General features: G+C 53.1%; 1 protein-coding gene across 1 annotated transcript in view; it reads left to right on the top strand.

The window, feature by feature from the left end:
- CAPN5 (calpain 5) overlaps positions 1-5,242 on the top strand; it is a 53,609-nt gene extending 48,367 nt beyond the window's left edge. The window contains exons 11-13 of the mRNA XM_068555847.1: positions 908-1,023; positions 1,566-1,702; positions 2,656-5,242. Coding sequence (XP_068411948.1) covers positions 908-1,023; positions 1,566-1,702; positions 2,656-2,838 — 436 coding nt within the window. The 3' untranslated portion in view covers positions 2,839-5,242. The remainder of the gene's footprint in view (positions 1-907; positions 1,024-1,565; positions 1,703-2,655) is intronic.
- The last annotated feature ends 13,603 nt before the right edge of the window (positions 5,243-18,845 follow it).

Below are 18,845 nucleotides of genomic sequence, written 5' to 3'. Positions count from 1 at the left end.
GTGGGGACTGGCTGGGGGCCTGGGTTGGCAGGGCCCAGGTCCACACCAGGCTGGCCCGCAATCTTCAGCCCAGAGATCTTCAGTGTCGTCCTAAGCCGTGGAGCCTGGGCCTCCAGCCTCCCTGGCCTGACATTAGCATCCATTCCCTTTCTTTCCCTTCCTCTCCTCCCCTGTCCCAGCCTCTCTTGGCCACACGAAGGAGCAGCTGCTCACGTGTGCAGAGCGCTTCACAGTTTACAAAGAAGCTTTCACTCATCTCATTTGCTCTTCCTGAACCCTGGGGTGGGAGGCCTGACCCCTTCGTTTTACAGATCAGAACTGGGGATCGACGGTGGTTGGGGGTGGTTTCTAAGGCCGTGCCACCAGTGGCAGAGTCCGGCTAGGTGGACCCTGAAACCATCCCCATCCCTGCTACAGTGCAGACCTATGCATCCCACACTGCCCTCCCGCCTTGCTAGGCAGCCCAGAGTCGGTGCTCCCTGCCCACATCCCAGACTGGGGAGGCAGCTTGTGGAATTAGCGGACCTCAGTCCCGCCAGTCTGCTGTGTTGGGCAAGCCCCTTCCCCCGGTGATCCTGATGCTTCCTAATCCGTAAAATGGGCAGAGTGCCAGTCACTTATCTCCCAGGGCTTTGTGAGGATTAGAGATAATACCTGTAACATCCCAGCAGAGTGCTTGGCACACAGTAATGCTCGGTACATTGCTTTTCCCTTGGGGGAGGAGGGGGCACCCTTGGGTAGGGATGGAGCAGCAGGAAGCTTATGGGGGTTTGTTTGCCCGAGACAAGCATTGTCTGGACTAAACACTGCTCTTGACCCCGGCCCCACTCTTCTTGAATCCCCTGACCTTCCGTCTTCCCGGACCCTCTCCATCACCTCCCGCCTCTTCTCCTCTGCCCTGCATCAGGGAGCTACGCCTGGATGAGCCTCCCCGCTCCTGCTGGAGCTCCCTGTGCGGCTACCCCCAGCAGGTGACCCAGGTGCATGTCCTTGGGGCCGCTGGTCTCAAGGACTCCCCAACAGGTGAGCTTGCCTGGAGAAAACCCCCAGCCCTCCTCCCCTCCCAAGCCACAGACACAGCCTCCAGAGCTCTCCTGCTCTCACTTATTGAATGAGCAAACCCATCCTGACATCCACTTTGGGCCCAGCCCTGGGATTAAGCTGGGCGTATAGAGAAGAACACGCTCTGCCTCCTGCCCTTGGGCAGCTTCCAGTGTGGCAGGGCAGTCAGACACAGGGACAGGCAGCTAGGAGGGAGGGCTCAGGGAAGGCTTCCTGGGGTGGGGGGGGCCTTTCTCCAGGCTGAGGAGGTATTAAGGTATGAAGCCTGGTGAAGGAAAGTAGGGTAGAAAGGTGCTCCGGGCAGGGGGAACAGCTTGGGTAAAGGTCTGGAGACCAGAGATTACCAGCATGCCCCCTCCTGTCTCTGGAAGTTAGGGAGCTGGCCAGGCTCTGGTCTCCCTTCTCCTGAATACACGAGCCCAGGCTTCTGCTTCCAGACATCTGTCTCATCCGGGGCCTGTCCCAGCCCCACCCTCACCCCGTTGCCCATTTCCTCTTTCTAGGGGCTAACTCTTATGTGATCATCAAGAGTGAGGGGGACAAAGTCCGCTCAGCCGTGCAGAAAGGCACCTCGACGCCTGAGTATGATGTGAAAGGCATCTTCTACCGCAAGAAACCAAGCCAGCCCATCACTGTGCAGGTGAGCCCGCATGTCTGGGGTCCCTCCTGGGCCCCCCGCCTCATGCTTCCACACTCAGAGTGGCTGGGCCCAGCATGGCAGGGCCTTTGACAGGGACCCAGGAACACTGGGTTCTGGTTCCCACTCTGTCTCCGACACGGTGTGGCCTAGGGAATTTTCTTGCCTGCCCTTCCTGGTACCCCAGAGTCCCCTCTGTGGGGTTGATGAGTTGGATTAGCTGTAGGGATTGTGGAACACAGCAGGGTCAGAATCCCGGCCAGGGACAGTGGTCATCTCTGCCAACCTTGCCCCAAAGCCTTGGGAGTTGTTCCTTTAATTCCCTGGTGGCAGATGGTGGGAATGACTATTGCCTGAGAGCAGGGGATCAGAAAGCCAGGGTCCTGGGCACGGGCTTCCTTCCCCTCTCAGGCCAAGGGGACCACAGTTCTGAGCTCATTGGCAGGAAGCCCTCTGTCCCTGGAGTCCAGGCCAGCATCTCTCCCGGTGAGAAACCATCTGTAAACAAACGCTCGGGTATCCTGGGGGAGCTACTGTAGGGTTTCCAAGTTTTTTAACACTGAGTCCTACCGGATCAAATCACAGACCCATAGATGTTTGGGCTGGAAGGAGCCTTAGGAGCCGTTGATCCAAACCTCATGTTGAAGATGGGGAAACCAGAGCAGGGGGTGTATCACTTGTCCAAGGTCACCCAAGGTCAACATCAGAGCTAATAATGACAGATTTAACTGTATACATGGAGGGGAGCTTTGACATATGGGAGGAAGTCTGAGGCTCTGGCAGGGGCATGGCCTTGCCCAAGGTCCATGGTGAGGCAGATGCAGGGCTCCTTTTCCTCAGCCCAGCCTGCATCACAGGAAGGGGAGTCAAGGCTCTGCCGCCGCTGTCAGCAGCCCTCACAGACCCGTAGTCCTTGTCTTGGAGATGGCCCCCAACCATCCTCTGTCTCCTTCCAGATCTGGAACTACCGAGTCCTGAAGGATGAGTTCCTGGGCCAGGTGTACCTGAAGGCCAGCTCGGACGACCTCCAGGCCCTGCACACCCTCCACCTCCGAGACCGCAACAGCCGGCAGCCCAGCGACCTGCCGGGCACCGTTGCTGTGCGCATCCTCAGCAGTGCCTCCCTCACGGCCATCTGATACCTGCCCGTCTGCCTGCACCCACAGTTCTCACCACCATCTGCATGTCCCCAACCAGGCCAGGGACCAGCCTGGGAGCCGGGACACTGGCGTCCTTTTCCCAGCTTTTCCACTGACTTGCTGTGTGACCTTGGGAGGTCTCTGCCCCTCTCAAGGACACTTGCCTCAGTGTCCCGAGGACCCCAAAGCATTCCCTTCTCATAGAGGAGTCTTCTTGCCTGAGATTTAAAATAACCCTCCCTACCCCAACTGCCACCATGGCTAAGGGACTCTATCCGTTGAAAACCTTTTCCCAAGGCCCTGCTGTCTGCCAGCAGAGTGCCAAGAAGATGTCACTTGTTTACACACAAACTGCCACATCCCCAAGGCCCACTCTTGCCCCTTGTGTCCCAGGCCTGCCCCAGTGTCCAAGACTTGCTTTCTTTGTCACCTACATCTGGTTTTCTAGCCACCTTAAAAGGACTCTTGGCTCTTGGGTTCCTGCCCAGGCTAGAATTTGGGAAATGTCCAGGTGACATCTGTCCATTCTCGAATCCCATCCACTCACCCGCCCATCATGTATTTATTCAAAGGTGATTTGCCAAATGAATAAACGATGCCCATGAGACCCCATGTGGAGCCGGGCCTCTCCTCCCAGCTCTGGGAGGCCCGGCGTCCGTCCTGGGCCTCGCCTCTGCTCTCAGGTCCTCTCAGATACAGACGCCCAGAGGAGCTGCAGCCACCTTCTCCTTCTAGGTTCTGATTGCATTCCCAGCCTCTGGTTTAGGGTCCCTGGAGAGGTGGTGGAGAGGAAGGGCGTCCTGCCTCCACTGCCCTGACGCGGGAAGGAGTGTGTCTGATGTAGTGGGCCAGGCGGGGAGAGACCTGAGGGGAGGCACATGCTCCCAGGACCCCCTCTGCTGCAAGACCTGGGCTTTTCCCGGGAGCAGGGACTCTGGAGTGGTGGTCTCAGGTCCGCTGGCATCAGTTTGCACATTGGGCTTGACAGGAGATGGTAAATCCATTGTCTGACCAGAGGCCCTTCCACCAACATTCCCCCCAAAACGTAGCTGAGGAGCCATAGCCCTCTTGCTGCCCGGACCAAAACGCTCCTTTTAGTCCTCAACGTTTTATATTCTTTCCGTTTTAACTCTCAATTTTAACCAGGGGTTTTTAAAGGAAAACTGAAAGCCAGAACCCTTTTTTCTTCTTAAACTCCAGTTCCTGTGATCCTCTGATTTTATTTTGATTTGCTTGGGGAGGGACATGGCGAGGTCATACCTTCTCAGAGGAGGTCTGGAGGTGGATGAAGAAGATGGGGGTTTGTACTTGGATGTTTTACAAGCCAGCACCTGCTGTGTTCTTGGAGAGTGTTGGCGCTATGACCAGCTTTGGATCTCTCCTGTGCCCGTCTCAGGCTCCAGACCAGGTGAAGTCAATGAAAAAGTCCAGTTGGTTCAAGATCAGGAATTCCTGTGGCCTTGCTGGGAATTCCTTTGGGGAACCTGACTTTTCAGCTCCAGATCTGGCTCTTGGGTGCAGTGTCCTGGCTGGATATGCTGGATTCTTGACTTTGCTGGATTCTTGACCCCTCGCTCTGGCTGGCTCTGCTCCTGTGTCCTGGCCCTGGGTCGCGGGAGGGGCCAGGAACTGAATGACAAGGAAGACAAAAGGATTCCTTCTCAAAAAGCTGGGACTTCTCCTCAAGAACCTGAACCTAGGGTGAGGACTTTGTGTGTGACCAGGAGCAAGTTGCTTAAACCTCCTGTGCCTCGATTTCCCCCTCTGCAAAGTGGGGCCAGTGATTATCTGGTTGTCAGCACTCTTACTAACAAGTGCTGTATAAGGGCAAAACAATACCCTTTCTCTATGTATCTTTGTATGCGTACACACTATACACAGTCATGTAATCACCACTTCTCAGTGTCTGTTTGAAAGGAAGACTCCTGAGTTGGGTGGAGCGTCGAGGGCCGGATAAGCCAGCCTGGGGCCAACACACGGGTCTTTGCTCAGCCATGTCCACCTGGGCTACGGGGGCAAACCAGGACCAGCTGGCAGACCTGTGTGGGCTTCAGCCTGGGGGCCGGGCATTGTGTCCCTCGACTCCCTTCTCAGACAGAACTGGTTCGGCAGCCCTGCCCCTCTTGGTGGGCCAGGCTGGCTCCTGGCCGTGTGGGGATCCTGGTCCCCAGGAGGCCCCGGGGACTGGGCAGGTGAGGATGGAGCTCTTTCAGGCCGGGACCGGAGGGTGAGTGGGGAGAGCAGCTGCTCTGTTTGCCTGGTGCGCCCTGCAGCCCACAGGGGCCTCAAGTCCCCATTTGCAGATGGGTAGGGCCCCTGCCCCACAGCACCCCGAGCTGGGCTGCGTTCCCCTCAGGGCCGAGCGCAGGGTCAGGGGAGTGGAGACCTGTTCTGTTCTCAGAATAAATGTTATCACAATTCCAGAAAGGCCTTCCTGTGTCTGTCTGTCCCTTTGGGGACAAGGGACAATGAAGGGAATGTTTCCCAGGCCTGGGTGACTGTCCTCTGGTTAGAGAGCCACGTGAGGGAGTTACAGCTGAGGCTGGACCCCGATGCCTGCCTGGTGGGACTGTGCTCGCATCATTGGGGTCATTCAGCTGTCCCTTCACCTGGCCTTTTACCAAGTCCCGTCCCAGGCACTGGGGGCAGGGGAAACAGCCACAGTGCCTGCTCCGGGGCGGTGTACAAACTGGTGGGGAAGACATGCAGAGAACCAGTGGCGAGGCAGCGTGGGAGCTACTGGGTGTTCCCTGAGCCTGCTGGGGGCAGGATGGCCTCGCCCCGAACCAGTTGTGGAATAGAGGGGGGCAGCCGCATGAAGGGCAGCCAAAAAGGAGATGGGCTTATGGGGATACAGGTGGATGTAGAGGATCAGAGTGGAGGCTGTTGAGGGGAAGATGATGGCAGCTCGAGCCAGAAAGCCGGGGGTGGCGGGGAGGAGAAACCAGAGAGATTTCAGAGGTAGAGTGGACAGAACTTGATGGCTGGGTTGGGAGTGGGGAGTAAGGGAAAAATAAATGAACTAAGACCAAGATTTCCTCATAAGACTGGGAGAGAAGGATGTGCTGAATGATGTGCCCACCTTAGCGGGGTGCCTGGCCGCTGGTGGGTGCTGAGTAGCTGTAGCTGGGCAGCATCTGGAGGGGACCACATACCCCCGCGCCACTCCGCGCCCATCCCTCACAGCTCAGACCTGCGTTCTGCCTGGGGCACCATTTCCTCTTCGGGCCTCAGCTTTCCCAACTTGTGAGGCTGACACCACTCGCCCACCCAGTCTGGCCGGCTCAGCGAGAGATGATTAGAGGGATGGCAGGTGGGAGTCCAGCAGTGGGGACAGTGTTCAGGAGCAACTCCGGTCATGGGCACCCGGCCAAGCACACTCCAGCATCCAGGGGTCTTCAGGGGTCAGGATCGTCGGGTCAGAGGGAGCCCCAGCCTTGGCAGAGCCTGGGTCCCAAGCGCTGTCGCTTCCCACCCGCTGCTCCAGGCAGAGGCTGCATGCTCAGCCTTGCTCTCCAGGGGGCGCCATCGGGCAGCCGTGCCCAGGCGGTGGCGCAGTTGGGCCATTGGTCCCTCCCTGGGTCCCCCACCCCATCCTTTGGGTGGCAGCCAGGTGGCCCCTCCCCTGCAGGCACAACCCAGTTACAGAGAATCCAAAAGAGTACCTCCCTCCGCCCTGGCCAAACCTGTCCTGGAGAGGCCTGCCTGGCTGGGGCGGCTGCCAGGGTCGCTGCAGGCGAAGGGCCATGACGTGCAAGGGCCAGGTCTCAACAGGGAGTCCTCGGTGGCACTGTCTTCGCTGACGCTAATAACGAACATTTTGTTCACTCTCTTCCTCATTTACCCTCCTCCCCTACTGTAAAATCGCATTTTCCACCTCAGTTTGCACGAGTCCCTGGTACATGCAGCATTGCTCCCAGTCAGCTGCTTCGAGAAGGTTTCCTGGATGATTAGAGACGGCAGGCATCCCGCGGCCCAGCCCCCAGAACAAGCTGTGGGGCAGTAGTGAAGTGATGAACTTCAGGGGGACACATCTGAGGCGAGCCCTCGGGAAGTGGCCTGGGGCAAGGGCAGGGTCTGTGTGTGTGTGTGGAGCAAGGGGGGCAGAAAGGGCCAGGAGGCAGGACTTGCTACCTCCTGCCCTGCCTCGCCTGGTCCTTTGCTCTGAGTCTCAAACAGCCATTTTGCGGAGAAGGAAACAGTCTTGGCAGACAGCAGGCAGGGGCCAAGACTCAGCAAATCAGTGACCGAGTCGGGATCAGAACAAGGTTTCCTGCCCAGGTGCTGAGAGCAGGTGGTGGGCATTACTGCAAATGACAGGAGGCAGCTGAGGCTGGGATGAGTGGCTCCGGGCCTGCTCGCACGCTGGTGCTGGTCGGCAGCACAGCCGAGAAAGACCCCAGTGCCCCGGCCTCCCCGCTGGGCGGCCAGGGCTCCGCCAGGGCCCTGGGCAGCACAGCCCGCCTCCCATGCTGATGTCACGACACCCAGACCTCGAAGGGCCCTCCGACTCCGCCTCCCGGGGGAAGGCTCTGGAGTGGGGAGGAGAGGGCAGCAGTGCCGGCCGGAGAGCTGCCCTGGGCAGGAAGGAAAGGGAGAGACTGAGAGAGAGACTCACACGGTGAAAGACTGCAAGACCCAGACGGACCCCCAGAGCACGGTCACGGAGCAAGACAGAGGAAGAGGGGGCGTGTGTCTGCAGATTTTCCCACACCTGCCACCCCAGCTTCCCGAGCCCTCTGTGCAGGTGGCAGCTGCAGCCAGGCCGGTGGGCAGCACGGACCCAGGTAAGGATGGGCTGCCCGCTGTCCTGAGCACTGGGAGAAGGGTTTGCTGGACTTCGGGGGAGTCATGGGCTCGGGCCACCCTGGAGCCACTGTCCCCACAGCCAATTGCTCCTGGTCTGGGTCCCCTGCCATCTCTGACCAGAGCTGGGACAGGGGGGCAGACAGGCTGGGGGTGGCAGGCACAGAGTCCTCTGTCCCTGACTCTTTGTCTCCTTAGGCCTCTCTCAGCCACTATCTCTTTCTTTATCTCTCTCCTTGGAAAAGTCGCTTCCTTCCTCTGTGCCTCAAATTTCCCATCTGTGAAATGGGAGATGAAGCCCCATCAGCCATGGTTGTTGGGAGGACAAGGTAAAATTGAGCATGGGTATAGAAGTGTAAATACAGTTCTGTGTTCTCTGTTGTCAATTTAAAAAGCAATTAACTTGAACAGGGATTAGTTTTTGTTTTTAGGAAAAAAAAATGTCTATTTCGTAGCTTTTTCCTCACACATGGCCCTTAAATTCTATGCCCTTTCAACCCCTTTCCACCCCCCAAAGCCCTGAAGGCCCTGGTTCTGCCCCTGGCTCTCGGGGCTCACACTGGTGCGGGATGCCAGCACCACAGCTGGGCATCCTCTTCACAGACGTAGCTCCCCACGGCAGCTGCTTGCTGGCCTTTGTTGAATTCCCTTCTCAGCCAGGCACCCAGGCCAGGTGCAGGTCTCCAGAAGGACGGTGTGCCTGCCGTATCCCGGAGCCCGAGGGCAGGGGTCAGGGCTCAGGTGTCAGGTAGTGTCATGGGCAGAGGATCAAATGCCCCAGCGCCTCTGAATGGACCTTGTGAAAAATTGATGCTCATCCTGGGAGGCAGGTAGGGGACCAGAGGGGCCTCATGCTGGGGCCGATGGGCTGGGGCTGCTTTTGTTCACCACGCTCAGTCCCACGAGTCCTTCCTGAGCTGTCCCTGGGCCTGGCCCTGTGCTGTGTGAGGTGATGGCTGAGCCCCACACCCTACCCTGTATCAACTCCCTTACTTTGGGAGCAGAGGTGGGGACAGACCCTGACCAGACAACAAACGCATATAGTCAGGGCTGGATAGAGGGAAATATTGGGGCTCTTGGCAGCCTGGGGACAGTCAGGGAAGGCTTCCTGGAGGAGGTACCATCTAAACTGAGCCATGAAGCATAGGTGGGAATTTATTAGTCAGAATTCCAGGCAGCGGGTCCAGTGTATACAAAGTCTAAGAGCTATAAAAAGGGCCAGCATATTTCAGGAAGAGTGAGTGCTGAGAGTGGCCCAAGGGCAGGGGTGGGGAAGGAAGAAAGCAGAGAGAGGCAAGACTGAGACGCATAGTGCTGGGTCTTAAACGCAAGATGGGGAGGGATTAGAGCCCCCATCCTGAAGGCCGGGGGTACTCTGGAAGAGTTTTATGCACAGCGTGTCATGAGCAGGTCATGTTCAGCCTGACCCTCCTCTTGGGCCAGGCTGTCCCTGTCACCTGTACTCCTGGGGCAGCTCTGAGCTGGGTGGCCAGAGACCAAGTCCTGGTCCTGAATTTGTCCTGCCCTGCTGTGTGACCTTTGGCAAGTCTTGGTCCCTCTCTGGGCCCCTTTGCCCATATGTCCAGGGGAGGGGGCTAGACTTTCTACTTCTTAGGAGCCCTTTGAGAATCTCTGAATAACAGTAGTGAAAAAGGAGCTCAGCTGCTCTGGGCAGTGGAACTGGTGATGGTGGCAGGGGCTCAGGTCACGCAGGCTGGGCTGTGACCAGAGGGAGAGAAGCCAGGGAGGGTTCCTCAGGGAGGAAGGGCTGGGGCTTTGGGAAGAGCCCAGGTGACCCCAGCCAGGCTCAATGCTTCCAGGCTGGCTCAGAGGCTTGACATGGTCTCTCTCCCTGCAGAACTGTGTCTGGCCAGGCGGGCAGTAGGAGCATTTGACCAAGGACAATGGTGATTCTTCAGCAGGTGAGGGCTCCTTCATCTTTCTATCAGGAATAACCCTGTTGGGTGGCTCATCCTTCCCTATCCCATATTCTCTTATCCATGTTCTTAGCTGTAGAATCCCCTCCCTAATCCTTTCTTCTAGAAAACTCCTATCTATGCTTCAAAACCCAAGTGTGAAACTTTCCCTGACTCTCTCAGGGCCCATTCTCCCTGTGATGTGTCTGCTGGGGCCTCCCTTTCTCATTGCACTCACCCCACTGGTCAGAAATTACTTATTTATATACATCTCTGAATCCCCAGGTAGTCCAGGCAGTGGAACAGCATGTGCAAAGGCCCAGATGTAGAGAAGCCCTTGGGGAAAGGGAAGACGAAGTTGGCAAGTCTATTGAAGCCAGACCAGGAAGGGCCTTGAGCCTGACTGGGGAGCAGTGAATGGGGGATGACGTGGCCAGAGCTGCAGGCCCCGAGGGTAATATGGGGAAGAAGCAGAGGTGCTGCCCCCGGCTGAGTCCTCCAGCTCCCCTTCCTTCCCAGGGCCACAGTGGCCCCTGACCCTCAGCCCTTCCCCGTGATCAGCCTGAGGCTCTAATGAGCTCCTGGTCTCCAGATCCAGGAATGTGGGCCCTGAGCCAGGTCGGCCTGGCACCAGGCCCTTGGGCTGGTAGGGGTGTGTGCTGTGGAGGCTTGGCCAGTGGCTTCATGTCCTCCAGGACCATGTGGGACCAATGGGCAGCCGTGCCCTGCAGCTGCGTGTTTGAGTGTGAGTTATGTATACGTGTGTATGTGAGAAGGCAGGCGTCAGGGCAGGATCAGGATAGACAGTCTTCTGTCCTGGGGCTGGAGGAGTCCCCCTCTAGAGCCCCTTGGCCTGAGAGCCTCTTCAAAGGCTCATCAGAGATGGCCAAGACCAAAAACAGAAGGAAAAGTCACTGTCACTGAGTGTTTGCAGGGTGCCAGGGCCTGGGCTGCAGGCGGGGCTGGGTGGATGGGGACATTTGCAGACCCCAGAGGGAGGGCCTGGGCCACCGTAGCTCCCACAGCCGTTTTCCCTCAGGAGGCCTCTGACTCGCTGTTCACCCTCCTCCAACCAGCCCCCCTGAACGCCGGCCCATCTCGTCTGGCAGCCTCTGCTGGGAGCAGGTATCTGCAGGTGGACCTGGCTCTGCCCACCCCTCACACAGAAAGCACATTTCTTTTACTTCTTTGGTCCTGAATGAAGTCCCAGCTCTGGGGAGCCAGCCAGCCACGCAGCTCCCCAGGCAGAGCCCACAGCCCTGGGCTCATCTTGGGCTTTGCTGTTGATAAATGTGTGGACCTGGGACACGCACGTCCTTCAGCCTTCCTGAGCCTCAGTTTCCTCATCTGTAAAATGAGGATAAAAACCCTCCTTTCCTAGGATGGTTGTTGTGAAGATGAAATGCCACGAGGGGTTCAATCAGAGTGCTTGCCTTTCACCTGCCTACCAGGTCCGCCTCCTCCCGCCACCCCTTCCCTGTCCTGAAAGACAGTCGGTCTGCCCGAGCACTTGGTCCCTCTTTTCCTGGCTGACTTCTAAGTCCTAGCTGTGGCCACGACTCCCTTTGGGACCCTTCTCTCCTCTGCCCACATTAGAGTCTGATCGCACGCCACCTTCTTCCCCTGCCTTCCTGGGGCCTCCTGGTGAGCCCAGAAACGGGGGACAGCCTTCATCCTGCTCCCCACTGCCTCCTCAGCTCCAGCACCAGCCCGCTCAGAGATGGAGCTCTGTGCCGAATGAATGAACAATTGTGATTTCACCCTCATTTTGTCCGAGGGGCTGGGGAGAGCATGATACCTACCTCAAAGGGTTGTTGGAGAACAAAATATCGTAACACATATACAGCGCTCAGCCCAATGCTGGACACAGCTCAAAAGAGTTTAACAGCCACGGCGACTACTACTACAGTCATATCAATAGTGTTCCTGTGTATGAGAATTTCCCATTCTTTTCTCTTTCACTTTACTTGGCATAAATATTTATTTGGGATAAATTCTTTGAGGAGACCTCAGAGAATATGATGTTTCTTGCCCCATGTGTAGAGTGTCCCAGTGTGGGACATATCAGTGACAGATACTCACCCATCCCTCCCTCATTCCTTCCATTCATCCATCATGCCAGCCTTTCTGAGCCCCACAGAGTACCAGGCGCAGAAAACACCTTCATAAAGTTGTACTCAGAATCCAAATCTCTTCATTATGAAAAAATGTTATTCATTTGTTGAGGGTTCTAATTCTTCAAAAGTAGCATCCACATTGGTCCTACTATGTGCAGGGTACTCTCTATACATGATCTCATTTTATTGCCATAAGGCTGTAGGGTAGGGATCTTTGTGCCGATATTGCCGGTGAAGAAACTGAAGCCCAGATAGGGTAATTTATTTTTATTTTATTTTATTTTTTCATTTCAGCTATGCTTTTATTTATTTATTTTTTAACAGCTTTATTGGAGTATAATTGCTTTACAATGGTGTGTTAGCTTCTGCTGTATAACAAAGTGAATCAGCTATACATATACATATATCCCCCTATCTCCTCCCTCTTGCATCTCCCTCCCACCCTCCCTATCCCACCCCTCTAGGTGGTCACAGAGCACCGAGCAGATCTCCCTGTGCTATGCGGCTGCTTCCCACTAGCTATCTATTTTACATTTGGCCGCGTATATATGTCCCAGATAGGGTAATTTAGACATGAGCTGGGGCAGGTCCAGACAGGATAGGGAGCCATGCTGGTGAGGGGGGCAGCATGCAGGGAGAGGAGACCTTGGGAAGGGGCTGCTGTGCAGGGCACAGGGCTGTGGCACAAGGAGCAGGCACAGGGTTTAGGGGAGGAGGTCAGACTCCCACTGCTGGGTGGCATTCGCAGAGCGTGAGCTCTTTCCTAGGGACCCTGTGGTAGTCTGGGCAGACCCATCATGTTGATGGCTTTGGGAGTAGGGTCGGAGTGTCTGCAGGTTCCTAGTGTGCCAGAAGCCACCTCCTCCAGCCACGTTCTCACTCACCCACCCAGCAAAGTGGCACTCAGCCCCTTCTCTGTACCGGGCTGGGCACAAAGGATGCAGAGATAAATTGACTGCTCCCTGTCCTGGAGGAGTTTCCAGACCAAAGGGGGAGGCAGCTCCGAAACACAGCAAGGGTGCCCATGAGCAGAACTGTGATAGCAGGAGTCCTGGGGGTGGAGTAGGGTGGGAGGGAGCCTGGGGATGGGGGAGGCTTCTGCCCCGCCTGCGGTACGGCAGGGTGGGGTGGTGATATCAGGGAAGGCTCTGAGGCTGTTGTGGTAGCCCCTCACATACAGATGGGGGGCTGTGGTCTCAGGAGAAGGGATTTGCCCCACGTTGCAAAGCTAGCTGGTGCTTGTGAGAACCCAGAGATCTGTGGTACACGTGACCCACTTCTTTAGGACCTCAGGGAAGGCTGCTGTGCTTCGGTAAGATGTGATTTCTGGCTCTGTGGTGAGACCGGTGTGGGGACTAGATGTACTTCGCCCAGATTCATGGATCAGAGTGAAGTTTGAAGATAAATCTGTGGACTGTTGATAACAGTTGGATTAAATCTTTTATTAAAATATAATGTTCTTCTTTGTCTGTTGTAACAATTCCTGATTTAAAGTCCATTTTGTCTCATATTAGTACAGCCACCTCAGCTCTCTTTTGGTTACTGTTTTCAAGGAGTATATTTTTCTATCCTTTCACTTTCAACCTATTTGTGTCTTTGGATCTAAAGTGAGTCTCTTGTAGATAGCATATAGTTGGATCATGTGTTATTTTTTTTAAACCTATTCTGACAACCTCTACCTTTTAATTGGAGAGTTAAATTCATTTCCATTTAAAGACTTACTTCTGCCATTTTGCTGTTTTTTTAATATGTCATATCTTTCCCCTGTCAACCCCTCTATAATGACTTCTTTTTTTTAAATTGAAGTATAGTTGATTTACAATGTTGTGTTAGTTTCAGGTGTACAGCAAAGTGATTCAGTTATATAATACATATATATATATATATATATTTTTTTTTTTTCAGATTCTTTTCCCTTATAGGTTATTACAAAATATTGAGTATAGTTCCCTGGGTTATACAGTAGGTCCTTGTTGGTTATCTATTTTATAAATAGTAGTGGGTATCTGTTAATCCCAAACTCCTAATTTATCCCTCCCCCCCTTTCCCCTTTGGTTACCGTAGTTAGTTTGTTTTCTATGTCTGTGGGTCTATTTCTGTTTTGTATTTAAGTTCATTTGTATCTTTTTTTTTTTTAGATTCTACTCTATGATGCCTTCTTTTGTGTTTGATTTTTTCCCCCACTCTACTGTTTTGGTTCCCTTCTCATTCATTTCCCTCTCTCTCTCTCTCTCTCTCTATATATATATATATATATTTTTTTTTTTTCCCCTAGTAGTTACTCTGGGGTTTACAATTAACACCTTACATTTATAACAATCTAGTGAGGGTTAACACCAACTTAGCTTCAATAGTATATGAAAACTCTGCTCTTATACAGTTCCATCCCTCTCTCTTTACACTATTATTGTCAGAAATTACATCTTTATACACTGTGTGCCCATTAACATAGATTTATAATTGTTATTTTATGCATTTGTCTTTTAAATCACATAGGAAAAAAGAGAAGTGACAAACCAAAGATAACAATAAGGCTGGCTCTTATATTTACCTTTGTAGTTACCTTACTGGGTTCTTATTTCTTTGTATGGCGTTGAGTTACTGTCTAGTGTCATTTAATTTTAGCCTGAAGGATTATTTTTGGCATTTCTTGTAGAGCAGGTCTATTAGCTACCAACTCCCTCAGTTTTTGTTTATCTGGGAATGTCTTAGTTTCTCTTTCACTGTTGAAGAATATTCTTGCCACATACAGAATTCTTGTTGGAAATGTGTTTTTTTCCTTTCTGCATTTTAAATATATTATCCTACTGCCTTCTGGTCTCCATGGTTTCTGATGAGAAATCAGCAATTAATCATATTGAAGATCGTTCGTATGTGATGAGTCATTTCTCTCTCACTGTTTTTAAGATTCTCTTTTTGTCTGTCTTTTGATAGTTTGATTATAATGTGTCTCAGTGAGGATCTTTTTGAGTTTATCCTACCTGGAATTTATTGAGCATTTTAGATGTGTAGATTCATATCTTTTATCAAGTTTGGGGAATTTGGGGTCATTATTTCTTTGAATATTCTTTCTGCCTCTCTCTCTCCTCTCCTTCTGGGATTCCCATTGTGCTTATATTGGTCCACTTGATGGGGTCCTGTAGGTTTCTTAGTCTCGGCTCATTTTTCTTAATCCTTTTTTCTTTCTGCTCCCTAGCCTGGATATCTCAATTAAGCTATCTTTGGTTTGCTGCTTCTTCTTTCTGCCCTTTCAAATCTGCTGTTGACCCCTCTAGTGAACTTTTCATATCAGTTATTGTACTTTTCAACTCCAGAATTTCTATTTGGTCCCTTTTTATAATTCTTGTCTCTTTATTGATAGTCTGTACTTGGTGAGATGTTGTTCTGGTTTCCTTCAGTTCTTTGAGCGTATTTAAAACAGTTGATTAAAGTTTTTGTCTATTAAGTCCAGTGTCTCTGCTTCCTCAGGGAAAGATTCTATTAATTTCTTTTTTTCCTATGAATGGGCCATATTTTCTTGTTTCTTTGCAAGTCTCATAGTTTTTTTTTTTTGTTATTGTTGTTGAAAACTGGACATTTTGATTATTGTAATGTGATAACTCCAGAAGTCAGATTCTCCCCCTCCCCAGGGTTTGTTGTTGCTGCTTATTGTGAATTGTAGTTTTGTTGAGTGACTTTTCTAAACTTTTTTTTTTTTTTTGTGAAGACTAGATTCTTTGTTGTGTGTGGTCACTGAAGTCTCTAAAACCCCTGGGGAAAAAAAAAAAAATCTCAGACTTTGCAGTTGGGCCGTGTGTGTGTTGGCGCATGACTTCAATGCTCAGTCAGGACATTTACAACTCTGACTTAGCCTTCACTCCCTGTCTGCATGGAGCTTGAGGTCAGTCAGAGGTGAGAGCTTAGGGTTTCTCATGCTTTTTCTGAACATTTGTCCAAGCCTGGGTACGTGTACGTGGTCTTCTAGATTCCCCAGTATATGCTGAAGCTTTTTCAAAGCCCTTTTTCCCTGGTGCATCTCATTCCCCTGCCTTTCTTCCAGGCTTTTTGGAGTGTCTATTGTTTGCTCCAACTGATTATTTTTTTCCCCAGGTGGCAGTGGGTAGTTCATTTGCCTTTGGATGTTTTTGACCAATGCCCTCCATAGCTACTTCTCTACCCTGGGGTCCCTAGTTAGGGAATAAAGACAAACCTTTAGCATTATTCCTTCAGGGATCCCCCAGACAGGTTAAAACCATCATAATTCTTGGATAACAAGGTCTGTTCTGCTCCCTCTGACTCCAACAACCCACACCAGGGATACAGGCTGCCATCCTCAAGGTGGGGGGTGAGGGAGGATGGGTAGGTTAAAGTACCACAAAGCTCTCCTGTGGGGTTTCAGTCGTCTTCCTCTTCCTTAAATGTTCAAATGGTTACTGTAAACCTTTGCATATTTTCTAGAGTTCCAGTAAAGTTGACTCTGACAATTTTTGCTATGTTTTTTGGTGTTTCTGTAGAGTTCTTGGCAGACTTCTCTACTCTTTGCTGATATCACTTGCTGATGACAACTGGCACAGTTATTTCCTGAAAGCTTTTCTGTTCCAACTCGCTGTGTATACTTGGATAGGTCCCTTTGCCCCTTCTGAACCCCAGTCTCCCCATATGTAAAATGGGTGGCCAGAATTGGACCAGATGGTGGTATGGTGGAGGTGACAGCAGCACTATGGGTGTGAGGCATGAAGGGAGTAGAGAAAAGAAGGTAGTGAGGTGTGGGGACCAGGGGGCACACAGCTAAGTGGAGCCTTGGTGGCTAAGTGGGGGCAGGGAAGAGGATGGTGGAGGTGGAGCATTCCTAGCAGAGGATTCAGCATAAGCAAAGGTAGGAGGCCCTGTCCTGTGTGGCCAGGCAACAGGAGACAAGGCTGGGGGAGCAGTGAGCCCTGGCTCTGGGAGAGAGTCTGGTGTGATGCCAGAGTGGGTCCCGGGGGCATTAGACCTGCCTCCCAGACCTGGTGTGCAGCCACATGCAGGGAAGGGACCTACTCCTAGGCTTCATCTCAGGGGTGGCCTGGGTGCAGGGTGTTGAGCAGTGGGTCTGGGTCAGGGAGGGCCAGTCTCTCAGTACTTTAGTAGGTCTCTCTCAGGGGGCCTCTCTCCATCCACCAGACTTATTTTACCATCTCTTCCTTCTTACCTCTGCTTCTCTGTGCTTTGCTGTTCTCTTTTCTGGAACACCCTTCTCCCTCATATCTGCCTAAATAATCACAACACCACAACAACATGACTTGCTCAGTTAATAATAACTAACACTCACACAGCATTTGCTCTAACAGGCACCGATCTGAGTGAGTTACACACAACCTGTATAACCCTCACAAGCACCTAATGACGTACTGTTATCCTGTTATCCGACAAATGAGAAAACAAAAGCACATGGGGGTTGAGGAAATTGCCCAAGGTCACACAGCATGTGAATGGCCTTGTCATCATTGAACCAGTGTTGGCTCCAGAGTCCAACCTCATAGCAGCCATGCTATCCTGTCTCTCAAGGGCTAATCTGTCCCTTATCTGGTGGTACCATCCTTATCTGTGTCTGGGTCTATCCACCCCCAGGCTGGAAGCTCTGAGGACGGTGTCCCCTAAGCTTTAGCCTGAGCCTGTGAAGGTTTTTGTTTTTTTTTAATTTTAAAAATATTTATTTATTTTTGGCTGTGTGGGTCTTAGTTGCAACACGCAGGATCTTTCGTTGCGGTGCGTGGGCTTCTCTCTAGTTGTGGTGTGCAGGCTCCAGAGCACATGGGCTCTGTAGTTGTGGCACACGGGCTCTCTAGTTGTGGCTCTTGGGCTCAGTAGTTGCAGCGTGCTGGCTTAGTTGTCCTGCAGCATGTGGGATCTTAGTTCCCTGACCAGGGATCGAACCCATGTCCCCTGCATTGGAAGGCGGATTCTTAACTACTGGACCACCAGGGGAGTCCCTGTGAAGGTTTTTAAAATAGACAGATGGAAGGATGCCTGGAAGCCCAACTCTAGCACTTCCCTGGGTCTGAGGGTCTGGTTCCTGTTCGCATGGACTCTCCTAGGAGGGTGGGCTGGGGTAGGTGTGCTTGTTCTGGGCTTAACTCTGGAAAGGACCCCTTCTGAGAGCAGGGTCCCTGAGAGGGCACAGGAAATGGGTGGGAATCATTGCCGACAGTCAGCTGTGTGCTGGGTGGCAGAGAGCTGGGTCCTAGAGGCTGGAAGGGGGGTGGGGGTGGGTAGAAGGAAGCCCAGGTCCAGCGGGGCAGCTCCGAGTTCTGTGTGAGGCATCACTGTCTCCTCCCTTGTCATTCCCTCTACTCCCCGCTGCGGTTTGCTTCTCTAGAACAGAAAGTTGGGTCTTCCAGGATTTCAGACAACGCTGAGGGCCAAAATGAGACCTTGAAGAGAGAATAGGAGAAAAGAGGGGAGAGGATAAAGATAAGTAGGGAGAGAGAAGAAGGCAGGTGTAGGAGGAGAGTCATAGGGCCCGGGCATTCCACGCCTTCTGGATGGGACAGTGGCCACTGTGGCTTGCGGCCCAGCACGGACCCAAGCCGGCACCCAGTCCTGTGTGGCTGCCAGGACACAGGAGCCCAGCTTGGCGCCCACTGTGGGGTGAGCGCTGAGCCATAAGGGGTGACTTGCTGTCCTGGGGAACGAGGGGACACCCCTCCTTTAGGCCTCGGTGCCTCCTCTTTGACCTGGAGATCACCAGCTGGCTGGCCTCAGAGGCTGGGTGAGGACCAGAGACAAGACTCTGCCAGGGCTTTCCCCATAAAGTCCCCTCCCAACCTCAAGGCTTTTATCTGCCCTCACTCCCCAGAGGCAGCCAGTGGGCCAGAAAGATCTTTGACGCACCTTCCCTTTAGTCTTAAAAACGTTACGAAGTTTATTGTGTTCCACTCCATAACATCCCCACGTTTCTTTCCGTAGAAAACATACTGCTTTTCTCCAAAACTGCGGGCAAGGTGAGGTTCCAGGTGCCTCGTTTTTGCCGAGGCCCGCAGCTCGGTTCCTGGGTGCCGCTCGCTGAGGTCCTGGTGAGGCGGGCCCGGAAGCCCCGGCGATGTTGGGTGTTGGGGTCGCGCCAGGATGGGAGGGGGCTGGGGCGGCGCGGGCGCCCCCTCCTCGTTCCCGCCCGCGGGCGTCACCTAAGCCGCCGTTGCCATGGGCC

This window comes from Eschrichtius robustus, chromosome 11 (assembly GCF_028021215.1).
Source record: "Eschrichtius robustus isolate mEscRob2 chromosome 11, mEscRob2.pri, whole genome shotgun sequence".
Taxonomy (NCBI): Eukaryota; Metazoa; Chordata; class Mammalia; order Artiodactyla; family Eschrichtiidae; genus Eschrichtius; species Eschrichtius robustus.
This window is presented reverse-complemented; position numbering and strand designations above follow the sequence as displayed.